Source organism: Platalea leucorodia, assembly GCF_965183815.1.
Source record: "Platalea leucorodia genome assembly, chromosome: 2".
NCBI lineage: Eukaryota > Metazoa > Chordata > Aves > Pelecaniformes > Threskiornithidae > Platalea > Platalea leucorodia.
The window spans coordinates 8,088,956-8,113,931 of NC_138824.1; the positions used below are offsets into that span (position 1 = coordinate 8,088,956).

At 39.9% G+C, this 24,976-nt stretch overlaps 1 protein-coding gene across 8 annotated transcripts in view; it reads left to right on the forward strand.

The window, feature by feature from the left end:
• DLG2 (discs large MAGUK scaffold protein 2) overlaps positions 1-24,976 on the forward strand; it is a gene marked incomplete at both ends in the record, with an annotated part of 1,048,402 nt that overhangs the window by 1,017,910 nt on the left and 5,516 nt on the right. For 4 of the 8 annotated variants that reach the window (XM_082337998.1, XM_082337995.1, XM_082337999.1 and 1 more), the window contains 5 exons: positions 8,316-8,361; positions 20,282-20,332; positions 21,088-21,189; positions 22,140-22,312; positions 23,022-23,131. In XM_082337998.1, coding sequence (XP_082194124.1) covers positions 8,316-8,361; positions 20,282-20,332; positions 21,088-21,189; positions 22,140-22,312; positions 23,022-23,131 — 482 coding nt within the window. Of the gene's footprint in view, positions 1-7,317; positions 7,418-8,315; positions 8,362-11,359; positions 11,402-20,281; positions 20,333-21,087; positions 21,190-22,139; positions 22,313-23,021; positions 23,132-24,976 lie in introns of all 8 variants that reach the window. The other 4 variants (XM_082337994.1, XM_082337997.1, XM_082337996.1 and 1 more) reach the window with 4 other exon arrangements.

The window sequence follows — 24,976 nt, forward strand, 5'->3', positions numbered from 1 at the left end:
AAATAAATCAATGTTTTAAATGAAAACCATGAGCCCGGTATGATTCACTGACTCCTGAGCCAGGTCTCTGCCATGATTCAGCCTGCTACACCAGTCACCTGTGACTGCAAACACTCTTCCTTTAACTCAAAAGGGCAGTTCAAAAGATTAGTCTGCTCCAGTTATCTTTCAATGAATAGTTTGAAGGCATGCAGGTATTGTAAATCTTTCTCCACTACTACTTCACAAGATAAGAGTAATAAAGGTCTTTATGCAACTTTCTTCTTTTTATGCAATGGTCCATTTTATGCCGTAGTTTACACTTGCACAAGTCAAGTGCACAGCACTTGATTGCACAAATAAATGATTCCACAAAAAATAGTGATAAAGGAGCAAGTTGGGTTTTTTAACAGCACAGATAACTAACACCTTCTCCAGCCTTATTTATTTGTGAGATTAATTCAAAAGATTGCATAGGGGAGTGCAAAACCCTCAATTTCCTTTGCAAATCTAAGGAAGCACCAGCAGTCAGCTGGGAATCAGAGTTAAGGGAAAGATATGAGAAAATATCTGATCAACACTGAGGAACGAAGATCAAGCTGATAAAGGTGCCACAGTGTACACTGTAGGAAAATCTATGGGTCTGGGCTGGTGATCAGACAGTCCCAAAACTGCCAAGTGCCCACCAACGTTACTGTTATGTCCGAGGCTCTTGTGTCATCACTGTTGCACAAAGGATGCTGAGACAGGTTCACGTGCGCAAAGATTTATTAGCAGGATCAGTAGCTGACGGCATACATCGGCTCTAAGAGGGAAAGTTACTTTTTGGAAAAAAAATTTAAAAAGAGTAGAGGAAGATTTGGGACAACATTGCCAAACACTGAATACACTTTAACCCCAGAGACAGCCTTGAGAAAGGAGAGGAAGACCTTCACACTGCCCATATGACTGTGGCGAGCCCGGCTAGGTCAAAGCCCATGCTGGACCGCAGCACAGCTCTGCGATGCTGGATCTGTGAGCATCTCATCACAGAAACACAGACATTAGAGCTGGGAGAGGTTTATCGTTTAGCTCTTTTCCCTTCGCCGCCCCCTTCTCTCCCAGCACTGCAGTGTTATTCCCCATAGTACTTAAGATTAGCAGATTTGTTTTAAATGTGAAAAATGATCTAGGCTTTTCCACTTCCCTTGGGGCAGATTATTCTACATCCAAATTGATTTCACTGTCAAGGAGCTTTGCCCTTTCTTATTTTCACACTATTAATTTCGGTGTTGCCGCTTGAACAAATCCTTCCCACCCTCTTTGTGTACAGCCTTCAGGTACTTTTAAATGACCTTAGCTGTCACGTACACAAGGTTTTCACGTTGGTGTTTCAATCCTGCCGACAATGATGCAATGTAAATCAGCACAGATGAGCACTCCCTTTTTAATGTGATTCGTACCTTGCATCAAGTTAAATACACGTTTGCAGAATTGGAAATACTGCTTTTAGATGCTTTCTTGAAAGTCTATTAGTTTTTCTGTTCCCCCGGTAGTTTGTGTTGGTTTTAACTATTGTTTTGTTAGGAATTAAAATTGAGTTGCTGGCTGACAAGTGGCATTAAGTCAGTGTTAAAAAAAAGATTAGTAAAATTTCATATATATGAATACTAAACAACACTACTCCTGTCTGCAGAAGCTAGACGGAATGGATTTTTTAATCAGGTTTGTACTTTTTCATTTTGGATTTCCAAGATCCAAATCTCCCTGCAGCTTCATGGGAAAACTAAGCAAGCAGAGTTACCTTCAGCTGAGCTTCTCACCCAGAGTTTGTTCTCACTTATCAAAACAGATCATGGTGCTAGTCAATAAGGAATGACTGTAGCCCGGGCTTTTTTTTTTTCCCTCCAAATACTCGCAGTGTCTAAGAAAATTTAAGGTTGAACTTAACAGAATAGGGACATCCTTCCCCCTGCATCTCATAAAAAGACACAGAGAAGTTGGCAAGTGCTGCTTGCCAGCATATAACTGTGTAATCGGACTGCGAATGAAAGATATAGGTCTTAAGGAATATACTGCGTGGTCGCTATACAACCAGGCTTACAGTTGCCACTGACAACTTCTTAGTTTATCTTCCGCATGTCTGCACAGATGTCATTAGGAGCTTTCGGTGTGTGTGAACTCAGTCCATGGCCAAGTTTGTGGTTACACCAGGAAAGCAAGAATGGCTCAATAGCATTGGCTTTCCTCTAGACTTGGTCAAGTCACTTAACCTCAGTATGCTTCATTATCTTAATAAAAGAAACCACCATGGCCTCAGTGGTGGTATCTGCGGTCATAGTGTTGACCTAGTCCCCCCAAAGTGCCTGTAAGGAGGGCACCGCTATGGCCCAATATAGCAGATGGAACACCGAGGCAGAAGATCCCAGAGTGCGGTTTGACCCACGCTCCCCAGGCCATGCTGCCATGCTAACTGCAAAACCACTTGTCAGATAAAGCAAACACACTAACACAGGATTGTCTTCAAAAGTTTGTTTTGGAGACTTCATATTCAGCATGCATTTCTAACTGCTAAGTGAAAAAGCCCACGGTAAAAGCAGAGAGGTGAAATGTATGTTTGAAAGGCAAAATGACACTGAGTATCTGTTAAAGCCCAAAACTTTTCTTTCTGGTATCAGTGCGAATTTTTGATGATGGGAGATATCTATCATCTCCCATATGATGGGAGAGATTTAACGTGTAGAGATTTAACAGCATTGGAGTGCCCAAACCTTTATTAAAGTCAGTGATCAAACGGTAAAAGAATGTCCCTAATAACAAAAAGTGTGAATTAAATATAGAGAAAAGGATTGCAGGGACGTAATGTTGCTGATAAATTTTGTAGATTTTTGTAGAATGCTGTGTAAGTGAAGGCTTTTCATTTAAGTTAGGCCAAAAACAGGTCTTAAAGGAGGAGAATCAAAAAAAAAAAAATGGCAGATGAGAAGCAGCAAAATGAATGAGCTCATACACACTGCTAGACCAATCTCACAACAAGACTGATACAGATAATCATGTAACATAAAAACTAGGCTAAAGCTTAGCTCAAACCTGCCTAAAAATAGGTGGTAAATGAAATTTATCTACACCCTGTATAAAAGAATTTCACAGCCAGTGCTCTGGAACAGCTTTTTCCCAGGTGATCCCCGAACACTGGTTCCCAGCTTATGACTGAGGATTAGCATTGGTTGAATGACACAGCAAAATAAAGTATTCCCAATGGATTTGGGAGTTTAATGGCTTTTAGAAGACATAGTTGCTTTTAGAGCTTTTAAAGCATCAGAAGAAATCTTTCCCCAACATATTAGGGGAAAAGCGTAAAGAGGACAACCTCTCTCAGGAGCACATCTGCACTAAACAGTACGGGCTGGATCGGCTACATCGTGAAAAAAAACTTGGGAAGCAGCTCAAAGTAAACGATGGCACAGTTGCCTATTGCAGCATGGTACAACTATCAAATAACTGATGCACTATTCTTTGTAATGTTTACCACTATAAAGCAAATTTTGAAATTGGATTGTTTATTCAATGTTACATGGAAGTTTCCTTTAAAAAAACACTACCCTATTAGCAGATGAGTAACATATATAAATATATATAGCTGCTGCACCTAGGGAAAAGTATTTAGAATACAAAAATGATGTTGACACAAAAAAATACTGAAGGGAGTTCTTAAGAAGAAGAAACACACAGTGTCTTAATGTCTGTCACAACCAGGGAAGGTTGGTATATGTAAGCCAGATTTACCCAGCTGGGGGCATGTGAGGATATTTGGTCAAGCAATTTTTGGTCATCAAAATGTTTTCTGGCTTCTCCAAAACACAGTTAATGCCTAAGTAGTATCAAACAAGAATTCAAGCCAGGACATCGGTGAAAGTTTTTCTCCCCTTTTTTTTTTCTAAGAAAAGACTCTTTTTTTCGTCACAGTTCAAATGTTGTGCAGAATGACCTCACCGTTCGGTTGTCAAACAGTACTTGAAAATTTCATTTGCTTTTTAGTCTTAGGCACCTGTCTATATAAAGTGCCTACTAATGCCAATTCCTAGATTAGTGGTAGTCTGTGTGAACTGATGGCAGTGAGGTATAAAAGTACGCTACTGTACAGGTTTTTCACTGCACCTGAAATGCTTGAGTTATTTGCCATTGCAGGATTTTACAATATTCATGGCAAGAAATTGCAACTTATACAGGAATCCATTTTCAGGCACTTTTTCGCTGACTTTCAGAAACTCTGCCTACATAAATACTGTTGAATCAAGCCTAAGCTTGATATCACAATTTCAGTTCCAGTTGCATGCAACTTTTGCATCAGGCTGAGAGATGTAGGCAAATACCTTTCTCTCATTTATCCTACGGCTGTTTCACACCTCTCCAGCAGCATAGGGAGATCCTGTGAAAACTGGCTCCAGAACAGTTGACAGGTCTCAAAGTTTCTATCTTATAGAAATAAAATCTGTCAAAAACATACATCTGAATTTTGTAGTTTAATCCAACCACCATTCCTCATATGCATGATCCTTTCTTAAAAAAGAAAATATGTATTCAGTGTTGGTCTCTACTGATCCACCAACAGAACAAAAACTTAGACAACAGATCAAAATTTTAGACAGCGTGTCCAATGAAAACATGGTTTTATTCTGTATGAGTCTCCCTTTCCTCTCTTTGCCAACCTCCCTATCTCTATACGTTAGAGATATATATCGTGGTATCTGTAAGAAGCATTTCGCTGAGTGTCTGCAGGATTTCATATCCTTAAGGTGGAGACCATTGGTCTGATTTTAACCACATTTATATTGGATACAAAACCAAAATCAAGGTTCGTTTTTGGTTTCTTGTAAAGCAACACACACTTAATGTATAAGAAAATAAATACTTGGTAAGCCCATTCAGTTAACACCAAGGACTAATTATTTCTGTAAGTTTGCAGGATCAGACCCAGTTTAGTCTTCTACAATATTTTACAGTTTTTTTGTTATTTTAAATATAATCCCTATGACTACATTGTGATAGTATATATGGTCATTAACATGAATATACACATTGATTAATCTATAGAAATATTAAAACATGCACAAACATACTTGCTCATGGATATTAATAAACTAAGAGTCAGCTTTATTTTAGGAACAAGGCTTTTTACTGGTGTAAATGCGGTGACACAGTTGGACATAATAGTCACCTGCTATGAATTGCCAGATTTTAATCGTCCAAATTGAAGTGGAACAATATCTTATTAAAAATGCAATCCAATACTTGAAATTGCAAAAGGAGCAAAAGTTTATATAACACTATAGTATATCTGCCTAATTTGAAATATACTGTTAGATCATGTATAAGCTTGAAAAAAATATCTGCTTTTCTGGTGAAAATGGGGTTTCTGAAGTTTTTGCTATAGACTGTTGGGTAAAAAGTTGAAAAAAAATACTTCTAAGTGTTATTTATCATATAATCTCTGTGAAACACAGCATGTTTATTTATCAATTTGATAACATTCTCTTTGATTCCAAAGTGAAATGGCATTTGGTAATGAAGTGATTGTCATTTTTAAACCCCTTTGTTTTTTGAGGTGCTATTGTGTATATATATATTTTTCCCCCTTTTTAAGTGTAATGCCTATAGTATTACTATGTCAAATTCAGATGAATCGTGACAAACAACATTTTCACAATAGGAAATGTTAACATGTTACATTCCTTTCTTTGGAAAAATAAAAGAAATGATCACAGAAAACACATTTTAATTTAATTATATCCTTTAGGTCATTAAAGTGATATAATGTGCATGTCAGTCCTCTTTTCATTCACAGATTACTTTAATCCTTCATGTGCATTTTTTTTTTCCTCTGGCTTTCTTTCATATTTGCTTTGTTTTGAAATTGCATGCTGTCTGGATTATTTGTGCATGACCTCCACATTAATTTCACATTGAATGTTTACATACTCTGAAAGATTTTCATGGATCATTTATTCTACATGTGCATTTTTTTCCTTTGTTTTCAGTTACTGAACTTTAAATATGCTTGAAATGTAAAAGTGGTATGAAACTTTCGTGACACAAGTAGACAACTATTTTAACAGAGATTTTCAGTACCTAACTTCACATCTTTCAGAAATACATATTCTAAACCACATTTTATGCTGTGCTTCCAAAAATGTAAGAAAACGAATTATGTTCTGAAACTCTATACCTATTCCATTTCAGAATTGGAGCCCAATACTGGTTATATTTCATTCAAGCAATGACAAGCACATGAAATTGGTCCTTTAAATGAGTTAAGAAGGTCTCTGCTCTCTTGGAGGTGATCACTTGCAAAAGTTGTGTGTCTGGGCATTGCATGGGCTCAGTATAGGAAACAGTGTAGGACATTGTCTGAAGGACAACACAGACCACTTCAGATAAGCACCATCTGCAGCTCCGCATAGGTGCCCACTGGAAATACCAACTTCTCTCAATTGACTCTATAGGGATCCTAATTCCTCATTTAGTATCCAAAATAGATGTCCCAAGCAGTCATATCTTGCTTTTACATAGTGCAGTGCCATGAGCCTTTGCAATTGTCTACAAAGTCAAAGGTTTTATCATGTAAAAAACCCAATTTCTTCCATATTAATTCCCCTTTTGAAGAATTAAAGCAATATATGTTGCTCAACATGCAATGAAATACTGCTTATCAGCAGAATTCCGTCTCTAAATCACATAAAACTAAAAGCATATTCAGAGGAACCTAATGAGTAAATATACATGACTAAAATAAAACAAAGTATTTTTTGTTAAATTATGAAAAAAAGCGTTAAAACACTCTTAAGAAGTTGTTGACTAAGAGGCCAGATAAAACACTATGAGATCAGCAACAGCTACCAGAAAAAAATATTTTTTTTTAATTGGCACAGGGCTGAATTCACATACCTACTACAAGGAAATCAAAGGCTTCCGCTTCCCTCTTTACAGCCTATTCTTTTTCAGCCAGTTAATTAATTCTGTGCACAGTCTGCTGTGATTAAAGATGAGTGGCTTGATCTCAAAGCATGCTGAGCCATCTGTAGCCCTTTATCTGAACAAGCCAAACACGATAGTTTCCAAATAAGAAGCTGAAGGTTGTGATTTGAGACGTCTGTAATCAAATCGATCCAGTCTCCAGGGGCTTTGCCTTCAACCTGCAGACCTCACCGCAACCACCTCTGATTCTTTGCAGCCGCTTGATTTGAACTGATTTGAGTCACTACAGTTCTCTCCACTTTTACAAACTAGTTGTTTTGTCAGCATGAGTGTGACAACAATTAGACGTCCCTGTTTTTGCCCCATGCCTTTTCTCCTTCACAGTCATTCAATGACAAGCGTAAAAAGAACTTCATCTTTTCACGAAAATTCCCATTCTACAAGAGCAAGGAGCAGAGTGAGCAGGAAACAAGTGATCCAGAACGTAAGTAACCTCTTGGAGACGATGTCACATGCAGCAGCACAAAAAATGGGTGACACGCATGATACCAGAACCCCACACATCTAGGCAAACATCTGTTGTAGGCAGGCAGGAGAGGTATTACTACTGTGACCAATGTGTGACTGCAGTTTGGATCCAGCTGGTCCTTCCTTCCCTGGAAACGCCATTTTCAGAAGAATAAAACAGTGACCTTAACTTTTGGAAGAGCAAATGTGGCTCCTCAAAGCTGTTGTGGCACCTCTCATAAATCCAAACTTGTCTCTGATTAAATATTCCCAGATCATAACTGGCTCAAAATAATGCAAACATGATTTCTTTCACAATACTAAACTAAATTATTTCTTTCTAAAATGTCTTCTCTAATCTCTTTTTTGCCTTTGACATTCTCCAAGTTGATTGCCCTGGGCAGCTTCACTGAAAGTTCAACAATTAAATGAAGCATTCGTGCTAACAGCTTAAAGAAGTAAATCAGATCTTGGAATGTGCACCTTCCCGGGCATTTACTGCTTGCTTAAATTGTACAGAGAACCAGCATTGTTAAAAATATATGCTGGTTCCAAGCCCAAATATTCACTTTTTTTCTTAATAATTATCTCCTAAATTTAGCTGGTGAGGATCATTTCTGGGACTTTATTTATTGTGTTGCTCCTTCTTCCTCCCAGCTCCAAAAGCCATGTATAATGGTCACTGCCTCTTTCATTGGCTGCATTCCCATAGAATATGGGTTTAAAGTTGTTTCAGAAAGAAAAAGCAGGGATCCAGATTGCTCAATCAACATGGTCAGTCATGGTAGTATCCATTTCAACTCCACTGACTTCTTCCTTCCTCTTCTGCGGCTGTTCTTCCTTTCTCATTGCTCTCTCTGGGGACTTCCGTGCAGGACATCCCCGGATTAGGTGACGACGGTTATGGAACAAAGACTCTGAGTAAGTTCCCAGGAATGGTCACTGTAAATCTTTTTTTGTTTTGTTTTGTTTTGGCTTCTGTTCCTTCTCTGAGGACCCTCCACTCCTAGCATGCACAAGATAGAGTTTTATTTGTTACCCAGCTGTGAATGCATTAAAAATGTTTCAATCGTTTTGTTCTGCATGACGATATTAAATAACATACAGTGTATCAAGCAGACACTTCCACTTCTTTTGTAATAACACCTTTTGTTTCTGACAGTATGTTATTGTTCCCATCATGGCAGTTCTGTAGAGTAGCATACCCAGAACTCGTTTTGCTGCCTAGACTGTTCTTTTCAGCAACAATCCCTCCCTCTCCATCTCAAGGGAAAGTTAAACATTTTAACTTGATCACATCCTGAGGCGATCAATAGAAAACTATTTTATGCTGTTGCTTCTGCATTTTCAGCTTTTTGCATGGGACTGTTTGTTACTTTGCTGGATTTTAGATTAGTATTTGTTATTAATGGAAGAAGTCATTTGCAGGTCAGAGAAGACCATGCCTTCTCCAAAGCTAATTTTGGACCCATTTCACCATTAGCAACCTATTCTCTGTCACGCAACCTTAATCAATTTCTTTTTCTGATGCAGCAACCCTTTCTCAAGACTTGGCATTGCAGAATGTGTAACGTGTCAGGAGCAATTTTGCTTCCTTGAAAGTTAGACCAGAAAAATTGTATAGAGTGAAATATTTGCAGCTGATTTCTATATAAATAGCTACATTATATTCTGTATCCAGATCTAAATAATTTAAAGAAAATCCCACTTGCATGTGTTTGGCTGCTTCTTCTTTAGTTCTCATTCTTTTTCTTAAGCACCAAGTAATTGCAGCAAAATGTGTGTGAATGTTAACACTGCATCGCCTACTGTTTTGTATGTGCTTTTTAATTGCAGGAATGCACATCCATGCACAAAATTTTAGAGATCATTCTGTTTCTGACTGATTTGTTGAAGGGACATTTTAATGGTTTAACTTTAAGCCATACAGTAGCTCGCAATTTAAAGATGAAAGCTTCATCTCTTGTACAAAGAAGAACAGTTCTGCAAGACTAGTTTTGTCAGGGATAGACAGCAAATGTCACTGCCACCTGAATTTTAACCATTCTGCTACTTTAAGTGTCATAACAGCTCATTAGCAACAAACACAGATCATTCCCTGCCTAAAGAGGAGTAGAATACTCCTGATCTGATAACCCTCCTGAATATCTGTGTCCTTACAAAGACAAATCTCCATAACATCCAACCATCTGAAAGGAGATCACTAAGGAAAAAGTAGCAAGAAGCATTATATAGGCTCTAGTTTCTCTATTAATATTGCACCTACCGTTCAATTACACTTCTAGACATTCCTGCCCATCCAAATTTCACCAATATTCAATGCAGATAGGCCTTTTAATGACCGTTCTTACTACGAAGGATACTTGTTCTTGTTTAATAAAGTTCTTCAGGGTCCTGTATAGCATATTAGTTTGAGACAACCCTTGCTAACTTGCTATGAAATGTCTGAAAGTCAATCTAGTGCTTTCTTCAAAATGTAAGTTTAATTTTTTAAAGCTTCTTACTAAGCCCAAGATCAAAGCTTCCCATTACTATTTTTATCAGCTATCATCCCCTCTCATTTCTGCTGCTCCAGTAACCGCATCAGTCCCACTCTATGAACCCCAAGCCATTAGGTTGGTACGTGGGGGAAACGCAGCACCTTGCAGAGAAGAGGTGGTCTTGGCATTGTTCCCATAGTCATCCTTCATGGCATCCATGCTTGGTCTACTCTGGGTTCATCCCAGGGGATTCTTGGCTTTCTAAGAGTTCCTTCTTTCACTGGGAATGCTTAGAGGCAGTTGCAGGTGAGTGTTGTGGGTCACCCACAGCCTAGTCTGCCCACTGGTTTAATGATAAATATTGGACCACTTTTGGCTCCTGGTGTTTGTCAGGAGGTGACTTATTTGTGCCCACTGTCCATTTAACCACTGTGTCTCATTCTCATTAACCCAGGCTGGCTCCCCACTGTATAGCCATTATACCATTGGCTTCTAAATGTCTTGGACCAGCTGAAAAGTTTCAACTGTTAAATGATCTTTCAGGTGCAAAGGAATCAGCATTTCTACCAGAAATACTATTAAAACCTCCATTTAATGTGGTTCTGCAGACCTCCTGGAGACCATATAGCATGGTTTGACTGACCATAAACAGTCTGCTGACTACAGTTTGGGAACAGCAACTTTACATTATATAGATTGCACCTTCGTTTAAATAGTATGATAAGAAAAACAGGACACCAAACTTGCCAAACCACAAGTCTGACCCATCATGATAGTTCTTACGTCCTTATTCACCCATCCACACTGGTCTGGTGAAGGTTTTCATACTCTCACTCAAATCCTGAGGCTAGACAGTGTCTGAAAAAAGATTTCTTTCATTTTTTTTCTTAGTTTTGTCATTGGCTTTGTCTTCTTTTTTTGGACAGAGTAAAATACAGTTACAATATTTGATATCAAAACCATTTTCATGTTTATTTGTTAATCCTTTTGGATAGTGCACAGTGGTTAAAGATGGACACAGGTTAAAAGCTTAGCAGGAATAGTTCCAATGCATTAATGATGCACGTTACTGATGGTACAGAATAATATGAGCAGACACTCGGGTTTCATGAAATTCTCAAGAAGTCCAGCGAGATGGTGGACCATCATATACTTTGAAATTAAGTTATCTGAGATGTCATTAACTGACTCATCAAGAAAAGACATGGCTTTGCCATGGCACGTATCACTGGCTAATACGTACAGTCTCTTTCTGAAATGCCACAAGAGAAAAAGCTTTCATTTTGCCCGTGTAAATTATCTAAGATTTTCCAGGTGATGTCACTGCATAGTTTTTATTTCCTCTCTGCACAACTACCTTTGCATGACTGTGGCAGTTCTGTTAAGTTTCTGCGGCTTTGTGGTGCTTGGTTCTTTAATTTGCTGTACTGTTCTTGCAGAACATGTTTCTTCTAATGCCAGCGATAGTGAAAGTAGCTACAGTAAGTTACTGCTTTCATTAGAGTCCTTTTACTTTGCATTGCTTGTTCTGTTTGTTTCTTTTATTTTGTTTCTCCTCCTTGCTAATCTTTTGTTAATGTTAAAAAGATGGTTGGAGCAAATGGCTTGGAATTCAAATTTACAACCACATCTTGAGTACAAAGCTATAAAAGAAAACTGGCAACCTTTATAAGAAAAGGGAGGAAGGCTGTTATTTGGGATGTATTCTGGGACATAAAACCAAACCTGGCTTTGGGTAGCGTGTGAAAGTCAGGATTCTTTGGTTTAGTGACAAGAAGTTTATTTCAGCAGGGAGTGGGCAGTTTCTTGATGATCTTTTAAGAGTAAAATTACTCCATAGCTGTAGTCAAATCTGCAAAAGGCATCCTCTTTACAAGGTCACAATTTTTACTTGCATTTCTGCATGCCTGTATGAAGGGCTAAATAGTCCCAAAAATTTTGTTGAGCCCTTAATTTTGGCATTACAGATTTCCTAATGCATAATGAGGTCTTCAAAAAAAGGTAAGAATAGACCTTCACCCCTTAGGCACTGCCACTGAATGTCACCAATTCCCTGTAAGCGGAGGTCCCAGCGCTGTAGCCTGATTTGGTGGAATTACAGATGCCATGTGCTCATATAGCCAAGAGGTAGATAGTATGTTCTCGGTAATTATTAGTAAATTTAACCAATATAACTATTTTTCTGGAAGTGTTGAAAAGCAAAAAAATAAGGCATTAAATGACTGGAAATGTAATAAAAGGTAATTAAAATGATAGATTGCTTACTAAATCACCCAGTTGTTTAATTTTTTCAAGCCATTTGCTTAGCAAATCAAGTTTTCCACCAGTCGCTCAGCGCTTGTGCTAAGCACCCGCATACATTCAGGTAATCATTGGTATCATACCTCATATTTACTAGTCTTGATATAGTGCATAGCAGTTGAGCTCTGTTAATAAACACTGGTTTGTTTCAGTAAAGCAGCTAATCTTATGCAATTCAGAAATGGTAAATTAGTTTGTATTCTCTTGTATTGCAAAGGTTTCCTTGGAAAGCAATTGCCAGAGTCACAAGAAAACAGTAGGCGCTCTTGAACTGCCAACATCCAATTCTGAACCACTTTATTTTTAATGTGTCCTCTGCTGAGGAGGAGAAGAGGGTTTTATGTTTGAAATATAAGATGTTTTTTCCCCAGACTGACTTTACAATCAGGAATGAGTCAACAGGTTAAATTTTCAAAAGTTTGCATGAGTCAAATCTCCTCCAGGTGTGTTTATTTCAGGGTGAGCTCAGGGTAAAAGCCGAGAGGAGAATCTAGGCTGGTGGCTGAGCACATCCCATGCCTGATGTACTGTCCCAAACAGGAGACTTAACAGGGGTGCCCAGTTGCAGCCAAACATTTGGAGCAGGTCCACAAAAGCTAGTCCCCAGACTTCATCATAAGACAGGACAGGTAGCCAGTTCCTCGTTGGCTGTGCAACAGCTTGAAACAAAGTGTATGTTTTGAGGTGCAAGAAAGGGGATAGAAATGGTTTGGGGTAGTTAGTTGGGACATAGATGCTTGGAAGGAAAAAGGAAAAGGAGTGTTGGGGTAACAACTGCCCACGGTAGGTGCTCTCCTTCCAGAGTGGTTTCCATCTGGGCAAGCTCCTGTCTCATCCCAGCAGCATCCAGCCTACATCCTGTTGGCTGGAGCTCCCCACACATTGCTGGTGTGTCCAACAACTGCTGCCTGGTGGAGAAGATGCAGGCAGGACTTGTTCTCTGCCAGCGGGAGATCTATGCCATTTAGCAGCAGAGGAAGCCAGTCTTAGGTTATGTCAAATGAAAGTGGCTTTAAAGTCCAGGAGCTGGTGCCAAAGGGCCTAATTCCATTTGCTAACGATTCTTTGGTGTGTGCTGACATGACATTTGAAGGCACCACCTTGGGCAACCAGCAACTTTGGTGACCGGCTTTTGGAAATTAGTTTCAGATGGCCATGGTGGCATGTCAACTTTAGTCTGACTGTGTGCTCAATTGCTACATAGCTATGGTATATCAACATATCTCCTATGGGGACTTAAAGTGCTCCTGAATCCAGATGGTTACTCTCTAGATCTCCAGGGTACCCCGTGTCAATGGTACATCCCATCACACAGCTCATTGCAGCAAATCTCCCCTAGAAAAATTATGACTCGGGAACAGAGAAGAATCAGGTAGAGGAGAGCGAGAGGTGGGTGGTCAGAGAGAGCAGTCAACAAATTGTGAGGGCATGGAGATAAGAGACACGAGGCCTGTCATGAAAGAGTTGTCATTTCACTGCAGTTCTGACCTTGTGGGACTGTTGAGAGGACACTGCACAACAGAGGCCTATCAGTATCCCTCATGTGGGAAGAGTAATTATCAGACCTAGTCTGTGAACATTTCCTAAAGACACATTCCTCACTGCCTTCTAATTTATTTATTCCTAATGAAAGGAAAAAAATAATTGGTGCTCAGGGTAAAGCTCATTCCTGGTAGAATAAGACAGCATGCAGTTATTATTTCTGCTCTTCTTGTTTGCATCTGGGTAGCTGGGTACGGGGCCCAACATCAGTCACTGCCACAGAACCAAGTTTGTTTTAACTCCATTTAGAGCCAGCCATGTTGCAAAGCTGTTCTTCAGTGTGATGCAGTGCCATTTTGAGGAGAATTTGTGTGTTCAAGGTGAGGCACTACAAGTTATTTTACCAGGTCACCATGTGCGTTGACTTGCAAATTCATCTAGCCCTCGGTCTGTGCACTAGTGAAGTGGGGCATACTAAGAGGAGAAAAAAAAGTGAAGCTGAAAAATTCATGGGGAGCAAACAGAAAACTGCTGGAGAGCTCAAGGGTTTTCCATGGGGTTGTGACCCTGTCCCAGTGCCCCTTTTCTCTTCTGTTTCCCAAGCAAATGAGCAGGAAGAAAGGGGTAGCCTGCCCCACTGCTTTCTGAATCGTGGGAAATCAGCAATTCACACCTTGGCCAGCACAAAGAAAAGAGTGGGGGTAAGAAATGACTGGCAAGTGCCACGTGTTCTCCTGCAGACGTTCATATTTGTCCCTATACAAACAAGGCAGTTGGAGTCCAGAGTGAGGGATTCTGCATTTTTTTCTAGTGGGTCTCTGGCAATTGCTTTAACCTGTTTCTCTAACTTTTGCTTCTCATGATAGGCATTTTAGTGAAACGTAGCTAGTGTTGAAACCTGTACTATTTGATCACTCCTAGAACCATTCCAAATCAGGGGTACAACTACCCGAAGTGATGCTGAAGGCTTCTGAGAGCTGTCCAAGCTGTGCCCTGGACAGTGATTAATAGAGGGGTTACAAATTGGCTGGGCTTTTTCTAGGAGATATTCTGATACATTCATATCTATTTAGAAAAATACATTGCTTAAAAATGTGAGTATCTGGCTGACATATTGCTCATGTCTTGGGCTTGGGGGTTAAAAAATCAACTTTTCTACAGAAGTCAGATACTTTTTATTTCAAAATAATAATATAATTGAAATTCCTCCTATGTGGTCTCAAGACAAATTTATGTGACCACTTTTTAGCAACGAGGCTCTTGCCGGTAGTAAACCTGATTTCTTCTGCCAGTGCTCTCAACGCTGGGTTTGTAATCAGAAAAAGAGCTGGAGTCAACAGCAGGATTTTCTTTATCCCAACAAATAACCTTCAACTCCATTACCTTCAGGGGGAACCACAAATACATTTGACAGCAGAATCTGGCCCTTTATAAAAAAATTAAAAAGTGGTTTTGAGCCAGGAACAAATGTTGGCCTGATCTAAAAGGGGCTGAGCTGCCACACAGCTGCTACTGCGTCATATTGGCCATGCTAATGTGAAGGCTGTAACCATGTCAGTGGATTTGCACCTGTTCTCAGCAGTAAAACCAAGTTTGCAGAGTGCTGTGTAAAGTCCTGGTCTGGCAGAAAGTTCTTGTTGTGATAAGGATACATACAGTCAACTTTGACTTATCCCTGAACCAGCTAATCAAACCATGACTGAAAGTTTATTTTGAGCTCTGTAACTTAAAATGTTCTGATTTCTTTTTCAAACCAAGTTTGTAAGAGCGTATTTTTTACCGTGGACTCATCAGTTTTTATTTTGCGAGACATGATTTTCATAATGGCCATGAATTTCAAGTCTCTCTACTGCATATGTGTGGTAATGCTCTTACACGTAGTTCAGTAAAGGTTTTTACAGCTGTCATCAAAATTACACACACATTACCACATCTGTTTAGCCTAATTGCATAACTGGTTGTGATTGCACCAATTACCTAGAGAGGCAATACATGACTAAAAGTTAAAAATAAGGAAAATGGCTAGAAACAAAAATTTTTACCCTCTGTCAGCAAGTCAGCAAGTCACTCTTGTAATGAGATTTGAAGACTCAGAACAAGGTTAAAGGATTCCTGATTATTATGTTAGGCCACTGATTAATTAGGACACTTACGTTGGCTCTTACACTCCCCAAGGATTACTACATCATTCAGGCACAGTTAAATTGGCACAAGTATTGAGTCTCATTTTCTGCCCTCACAAGCTATATTGATCTTAAACATAAAGTGCCAATAGACCACTTTTCAGTCACAAGTTCATTCTCAGACTACCGATGATCTTTTCATGTATTAAATTTCCAGCCTTTCATAGCTATCAACATATTTCCAAAAGTCATGTGTTTACTTACATAAATAGAGGGCCAGGAAAGGGATTTTGAGCCAAATAGAGGTTAAGATATTGACTGTCCAATGCAGTCTGTGCAGATGAAACAAAACAAGAAATCGATTTCTCCAAGATCCTGCAAGTCCAACTCAGGTAATCCATACATTAGCCCCAAACCAAAATGGATGGTGACAGAAAAATAAGCCTTCTTTGATTTTAGATCCAGTTGAGCAATAAAATTTGGGCAAGGTCTCAAAAATAAAATTAATTTGTCTCATCTACATGTATTTCACATGCGTATTGATGGTAACCACCACCATTAATCCAGCAATTTTAATGAACACAAAAATTCCCTTTGATTTTTCTAAAGTCATAAATAATTTTTAGCTGTCTTCATAAGTACTACCTTTTTATTATTCACTGCCTTAGATCCCTTTACAGATTTTTTCATCCACAGCCATTAATAGGATGCCAAAATCCGTGGATTCCCACAGCATAAGGTGCTTGATGAGGGTGGGTGTTTGGTTACATGGCGGCTGCACCACAGCAGCTCTCCTGCCCCGTTACTCACATGCTGGCTGCAGTTACACCAGCCCTCTGCAAGCTCTGGATGCTCTGGCAAGACAGTAGGAAATGGGCCCATTTTATGGGTTACATGAAAAATGCCTGATATCTGCCAGGTCTACACTGAAACTGTGATTTTGAGTCTTTCACAGACTCTCTGGAATCTAACCAGAAAGGGAAAACAGAGGCAACACCTTAAATCCATTTTAGGGCTACTCCTCTGAAACACCATAAAATCTTTTTAAAAGTTGACATTAGTAGGCCTTATGAAAGTCATCCAACCACACAAAATTTCTCAGCCCAGTTTATAGAGGCTGCGAATTATAACAAACTCCAGGTTATTCTTCTCTTCCTGAGAGCTCACAACTGGCAAACCAAGCCAGTGAAAGCCCTCCAGTAATTTTACTCATAAGAATATTAGATTTAGGAAACTTCCTTTTTCTTTCTTCTCTTTTCTGATCTTCTTTCTTTTCGTCTCTTTTTGACTTTGTGGAATTTTACGGAAGAACAAGGGATCATGCCAAAATCCTGCAGAAAGGACTTTTTCTTTTTTCTCTTTTTGTTTTGCTTGTTAAATTTCACAAAGATTTTCCAGATCAATATAGCTAACCTGTGATAATTAAGCCATTAATGTGGGTGGTAAATGAGGCTTAGTCAAATGATAAATAAGAGCCCATGTCCTGCTGAATTTCACAGTGTCTCGCACCTCGAAGCCATCACAAGGTTACAGCAATCTGATTATTGATTGACTCTAGAGCTCTTCATTATACTTAATACTTTATGGACTGCTTCAAAACCATGCAGTACTGACTGAGTAGAGATCATTAAAGAATACCATCTGGTACATCTGTATATTAGCTTCTGAGGACTTACAGGATTTTGTCTGGACAGTACTTGGAAGAATTTTATTCACATAAAAACTTGAGCTTCCTGAGCCCTTTTTCCACAGAAGAAAAGTAGTGGAAATGGTGCAGCTTTCCCCCATGCTCACGCTCCACGTTGAGTCTGAAAATCAGTGCTGAAGAGCCTTCCCTCAGGAAGATATCTATCTTTAAGTCCTTGTGTATCACAGTCAGCCTCAAAGTTTCTCCTTACTTGCTGCAACCCTTTCCAATGGCTTAAGCTTCAGCACAATTTGGGTGGCCTGGAGTTTCTTCTTTGCCTTCAGTCTGGCCACAGTTTCCCAAGACTTCTGTGAAACGACAGGCTCAATTTGTCTCCATAGCCCATATCCTACCGATAGCGTGGACGTAACGACAGCTTTAGCATGTGGACATGTCTGCCAGAGACTGGGCAAAACAGAAAGTAAAATCTGCGCTGGCTTATTTGTGCTGGTTATAATTCTACGCCAAAGACAAATATTAGCCCACAGAAAAATTTTTAAACAATAGTGTCAGAGTTATTGGCTATTTTCCTTCAGTTGCTCTTGTCACTGTCACTCCCATGGGATTCTACTGTTTAAATGCAGATGTCTGCATCTGACCTTGCTGTTTAAATGCCGTTACGGGTCAATGGAGACAAACATACCCTTCTGGCTTTTACTCTCATCCCAAAGTAACATCTAAAATAGGTCAGATGACTCATGTCTTAGAATAAGCACTTGCCTATTTGTAGGCATCCATTGACTCCAAAGGGTACCTAAGGACTAGCTTAGACATAAGCACTCACAATACAGGTTTCTGAAATTAGCTGAAGTGAATCCCCTTGAGACAAGTATTTTCAAGTTTAAGATTGTATTTGTACAAACAGGCTCCCCTCCACGTACTTAGTACATGATGGCTTCATTGCCCACCCCAAGATTGACTTTATCAGGCTGTTGAAAAACATAGCCTTGGCTCCTGGGGGATGGAGGGCACGCACTGCAGGAGCATCCTCATCCAGCCTGGAGAGCGAGTTGTTTCATCTCCAAGGGAATAGGACATCCTGAGTTTTATATTACCCCTAAAATTTCCAGAGAAACTTAAGGGAAAATAATACATCTAATGCATGAAACCTAGTGTAACAATAATTCTAGGTTCTTAACTTTGAAAAAAGCCAAAGTTAAGCAAGTGATTACAATATCAAACATTTGCAAATAGAGAAGAAAATCCATTATCCACACTCCTCATATGTTACGTTGCCTTGTCCTCAAAAGCTGTCTAATCTCTTCCTTTTATTAAAAATGATGTTTTCTCCTTTGCTGCTTCAGCACCATTGCTAGGTTGGAGGTGGTCCTGTCTGTTCTCCCTCTCTCCTAACACATCAGTACATTTTTTAATTTGCTTTTTCTGTTATTGTCCTTAATTACAACATTATTTTTACTTGAAAAGCTTTCTTACACATTTTTCACATCTGCCTCGATAATATATCACAAAAAATACCTAGCAACATATTAGATTCATGGGGTGGGAGTCAGCTTAAGATTAAACCACAAGAAGTTTTGTACCTTCTTGGGAGCTAGGCATTGCAGTCAATACAAATCCTGTTAATGTAGTTAATGGAGCCTCAGGAGTGACAGATAGCAGCCAGACTACTTCAGGGTGAGGTGTAGCCCCCTCTAAATCCTACCTATATCATCCATCAGGCGTCAGGCAGCACTCTTCCCCTCTATGCACACACTTTGGTTTGGCAGGAGCCCACCAGAATAATGTAACACAGACTCACGTGCATGAAGCAGATAAAGTGAAGGCAACCCTGCCTATTTTATAAAGCCCTGGTATGCCTTATGACGCTCTTTCTTTAGTATCTAAATTAGTTGCAAAATCCCATCTGCGGATCTTCTCAGAGATAAGCCCTGAACTGAGTAAAAATAAAATCATAATTTTAAACTTTGCTAAGCCTACGTCATATTTAGAACCTGCCAGAGCCCTTATGTGGTAACAAGTATGTGACAGTGACCCAGAAAGAGAAATGTCCAGGAATTATTCATGCAGTAGGTTGAAGAATCCTCCTCCCTCTCCTCTTGCGCTCCCATAGAGGAGAGGACAGTGATGCATCGGGGCTGTAGACCTGCACCCAAGCCATGGTCCATACAGTGCCACTTGTTTCTCATGGCAAATTTCTCTGCTTTAGTTCCTTAAATGTCACCATGAGGAAACAGCACTGTCCTAACAGGAGTGGAGGATAAGCGCGTAAAATATGAGGCTGTAAGATTTGTGTTCAGGGAACGGATAAGAGTCAGCGAATAGCTCATAGCTAGATGTCAGGCTGTGAATAAACTAGGCTATGGAGGTTATGCACAGAAGGATGATCAACCAAAATGTATATATTCTGCGAATACAAATTGTTCAGTTTAGGTAGCCTGTGGATTTGCCCTGCAGCAGTATGTTAGGGCCTTAACAATCAGACAAGAAAAAGAATTGCATCTTAAGTTTCTGCACTATTCTTGTAAACAGCCTTGCTATCAAATCATTAAATGAAGCCTTATTGCCCATCTTTGAAAAAGCCCAATTTCAGCACAGTTAATTGAAACACGTGGCAGGGGAGGGAAGGGAAGGGAAAAAAGTGATCTCTGCGCTTTGAAGTTATGAGGGACTTTGGAATGGTTCAGGTGAGAGCATTACCAGAGAGAAGTGTCAAACCTGATCTGTCTCTATGTGAAGCATTTTATCAAGCTTTAGTACTTGATGTGTTGCTTGTCAGCTTCAATCTCTTCTCTTTCTTCTCTCATCAGGAGGCCAAGAAGACTGCATCCTTTCTTATGAACCTGTCACAAGACAGGAAAGTAAGTTTCTTCTGCTTTTCTGTCACTGTTCCTTATATATTTCATTTCACATTTTGGGGGCAGCAGAGCAGTAAGCCTTGCTGTGTCAGCCCCAGATTCTCCGTGGCTCCTTTTTCTTGGCCACTTGGCCTATCGTATACAAAAGAAATGATGTAAGGGTCTCCCTCGCTAGCCCCCACTTCCTGACGTTCTCAGGACTCTCCCCAGTACGCTCTCATGGCCTTTACTAATAAATAGGTTAATCAGTCCACAAAATATTGATGCAGATTTTCTAGATTTACTGCAATATTGTTGCATGGGAAGTCTTTATTATCTTCCTTCTCATGCAATATGTGCCTCTGACCAGGGTAGATGACCCTACAGGAAGGCAACTGAAAATGGGAGCACACCCACCTGATTTAATGGGGGGGTGCACTCATATAACTGAGGAGAAAAAAAATCCTACAATATCCTTTCCATGCCTCAGGAGAGAGTCCATCTGCAAGCACTTGAGAGTGACCTTGTTGAGCAATAGCAAATATATACACTTCCACATAGTCGTTTGACTACATGTACATGCACCATCACAGAGCTCTGCAAAATGAGTGGCACTCTTTCCTTATCCGTGTCAATAAATAAATTATTCATCAATAAAATGTACACCTAAGTTTTCACTTCATACATAAAGGCAACAACTCTGGTTAGTGCATCTTTAAGAAGATATACTGTTATTGCCAATAAAAGCATCAAAATGTGCCTTTCTTTTTGTTGTTCAGTTAATTACACCAGGCCGGTTATTATTCTGGGTCCTATGAAAGATCGGATCAACGATGACTTGATATCTGAATTCCCTGATAAGTTTGGGTCGTGTGTACCACGTAAGTATGATTTTACACCTTGTTCTGCAGCTGAGTGAGCTGTATCCCTTGGTGCCACACATTAAGTGAATTGCTGTGAACGCAGCATCTGTGAACTATATGTAGTTGAGTTTCTCAAAAGCCGTTTTTACATTGGACAAAAAAGGGGAAAGGAACAAACAAAAAAAGCTTGTGAAGGTCTGGAAAGAATGTCTCAAAAGAACTGTATCAAAAGCTGTAGCATTTTTTTAAAGAAGGAACCTTCTAGCCACTAACTCAATTGACTCATTAATTAATCTGCAGTTTCTTAAATAAGATTAAAGTTTGAAATACTGGTAAAATGTTTCAACTTAATTGCACAGCATCCATCAGTAAAAATAGGGAGTAATCTGTGATTTGTGTGAGATCTAGACTGTCTAATCTGAAAGCAATAATGGACCCTGAATTAAGCAGAGTGTTTATATCTTGGATCATTGGAGCTTGCTGAGTGTTATTTCAGACCCTGATTGCAGTCTTCATTTTAAGCTGTTGTCTCTGCAAATACACCAGCTTAAAACTGCTAGAGATGAGATCAGAATTACCCTTATAATTAAGGCTAAATTAAATTGATGAGATTGCGATTCATTCTATTGCTGTAATAGGATTAGATTTACAATCGGGAATGCATTTTGTATTTGGGGTTTGTGTGTGATCCTGCTGAAAAAAGTGGAATTCTGGTAAATCCTAATTTTATGTTAGCCTGTAAGTATTGATTGGAGGTAATCGTCAGAAGGTATTACTTTGAAAAGACAGCTTTATTGTCATAGCTTCATTGAAATCCACATGTAGTAGCCAAAGATCTGCTTCCAGATGTGGGGCACCTCCACTTACAGCAGACCCAGCATCGTCCGCTGAGCAAAGCTTAATTGCAGCATTTTTTGCATGAAATGTTTTTACAGACTTCTTGATCTTCTGTCTTTTGTTTCATGCAGATACCACACGGCCAAAGCGTGACTATGAAGTGGATGGCAGAGATTATCATTTTGTCATTTCAAGAGAACAAATGGAAAAAGATATCCAAGAGCACAAATTTATAGAAGCTGGGCAGTACAATGATAATTTATATGGAACTAGTGTCCAGTCTGTGAGATTCGTGGCAGAAAGGGTAGGTTAACGCTAGTTTTATTGACCATGCAACATGATCTTTTTGTTTCCACATTGTATCTCAGTCATGATTCTTCTGCCAAAAATATAAAATATCTGCAAAACGGCATCCTAATATTTAGCGGCTTTACAATGACTCCACAAGTGGAGTCTCTGACTTTGAATGCGAACATCCTTAGCGCTTTCTGTACCTGGATGGAGTGCCATGGATTCAGGGATCTAACACAATGCTTCAAGTATGCCCCAAACCAGCCTTCTCTCTTCCCTCTGTAAGACAGGTAAATTAACTTACCTCACTTCCACAGAAGCGAAAGAATGAAGCAGAGAAAGATTAAATTATTTGCCTCAGGTGACACAGGGAGTCTTTGACACAAACAAGAACTGAATTAACCAGTAAGAATGTAGACATCCTATAGCTTTTATGAATTGATTTTCCTCATCTCTGAAGAAAAACCTCTCCCCTCCGCAAAGTTCATCCCAGTAAAAATAAAAACCAAGTTTGTTCCCATATCTCCAGTGTATATTTTATATTAGCACCAAAGCAAAGGAAAGAGCACAGAGGAGCAGAGCATGTACCCTGGGGTCCCCTTCCCTGTTGCGCCAGTAATGGCCCCGTTCCAGGGCACTGCATCGCAGAATTGCTTCCCGACTTTTGGCTGAACTGCAGCAAACGCTGCAAAAATAAACACACCCTCATCTGTTTCCAACAGGGCAAGCACTGTATACTCGATGTGTCAGGAAACGCTATCAAACGACTACAAGTTGCACAACTCTATCCGATCGCTATCTTCATTAAGCCTAAATCATGGGAGCCTCTGATGTAAGTATAAACTCCTTCAAGCATTTTATTTTCAGGGTACAGTCTCAAGCCGCACAACACAGGTCCTGAGTCTATGTTTTGCTGTCCTCTGAAATCAGTAATAACAAGAAGAAGTGGGAACAGTGGAGATGTGCTCTCCCTGCCTGCCATCCGCTGTACCCCAGCATCTCAAGGAACGAGCCAAAGCTGCCTTTGAACCTTTCACACTGGGACACGTGGGCTTACGTGCTGGACCACGAGGGACGCCCTGCCAGTGCTCAGTGTACTTGTTCCAACCTGTGCCGCAAGTTCACCAGGGACTCGTGGCTTGGATTGTCCCGTCCAGCCTTGGGTGCTCTTGGGGTGTAGGGTCTGGTCACAGGGGACGAACCAGAGGGTAACCTGTGTCAGATCTGCGGTGTGTGCCTCTTTGTCAGCCCTTCATTTACTTGAAGGTCTGTAAGAGGATAGGCAAGAACCCATGGGACTGGAGAGGGGCAAACACAACACTTAAAGAAGGAAAGAGAAGAAACCAACTTCATGCTGTCACCAGGCAACCTAATTTCAATACTTAGAAAAACACTGGGATCCAGGGAACAGTTAAGCAACTCAAGTATAATAACTGAGAGGATAAAAAGGTTCTAAGAAGCAGCCAATGTATGTGCATCAAGAACAAATCAAATCGATTTTATTTCCTTCTTTCATGAGATGGATATCAATAATTGTATTGCATCCTGATTTTTATTCTGGCTCCATGGGACATTCTCAGTGGCAGCTTAGGGAAATACAGTCCAGAGGGAATCACTAGAGACCATGTGCACAACCATACTCAGTCCTTGAAAATGGCACTGTTAAACTGGGAGGGTGACAGAAATCCTGCAAGTATATTTCCTGAGCTGTGTCCCTATTTGGGACTACTTGTTATTTTCTTTAATTACCTGAATGATGAATTGGGCAATAAAGTAAAGTTTGTGAATAACTCAAGGCTGAGCAAGGTGGCAAGCGCTTTGGAGGATAAGATTAAAACTCTATGTAAAATCAGTGTGATGAAATTCAGCACAGACAAAGAAGAGAAAATGAAATGCACGCGTACAAGCAGGGAATGATTAAGCTATAGCACTGCAGAAAAGTATCTGGCGGGTGGGGTGGATCACACAGCAATATGAATGGATGGATAATGTGGTTGCAAAAAAGGAAACTGCCACTGTGGGCTGTATTAACATCAGTGTTGAATAAGGACACAACAGACAGTTATTTTGTTTTACTGGGTATGGATGAGGCCTCAGCTGGAGCACTGGCCTGGTTCTGGGTTGCATCTGGAAGTGGAGGAGGAACAGGGGTTACCTAATGTCAAGGAGAGAAGACTGAGGAGGAAATATGGAAGTGATCTTCATACTAGTTAAAGCTCAGGATAAAATACATTGTGATCAATTGTTTTCCATGTACACTTATGGTAATGCAAGAGTTATCATCAGCTTAATTTGCTGTGATAGGAATGAAATTTTGAACTCTGTGCCTTCCCCTCACCAAAGGCTCTGCAAAAACCAGGTGATGCCATTGGTATCTGTTACACAGCTAAAATGTAGGCATCCCCCCTCCTGTGACAAATGTCTATCTGGTTATGGTAACGGCGTGTCCACATGCTATGGGTGACAGAGCTGGAGAATGCTAACATGCCCCATCCCAAGAACGTGCATCCTCCCTGGTGGTATCACCCTTTTGGTGGTAAGGTTGTTGCATGTCCAGCCACATTACAGGGAATGATGCACAGTATGTGGTACTTGCACAGCCCCATCCTGACCAAAGCCATCTTGGGTTGGATGACTTCTTGACATTTCTTCCAGCCCTACAATTCAATTATATTCT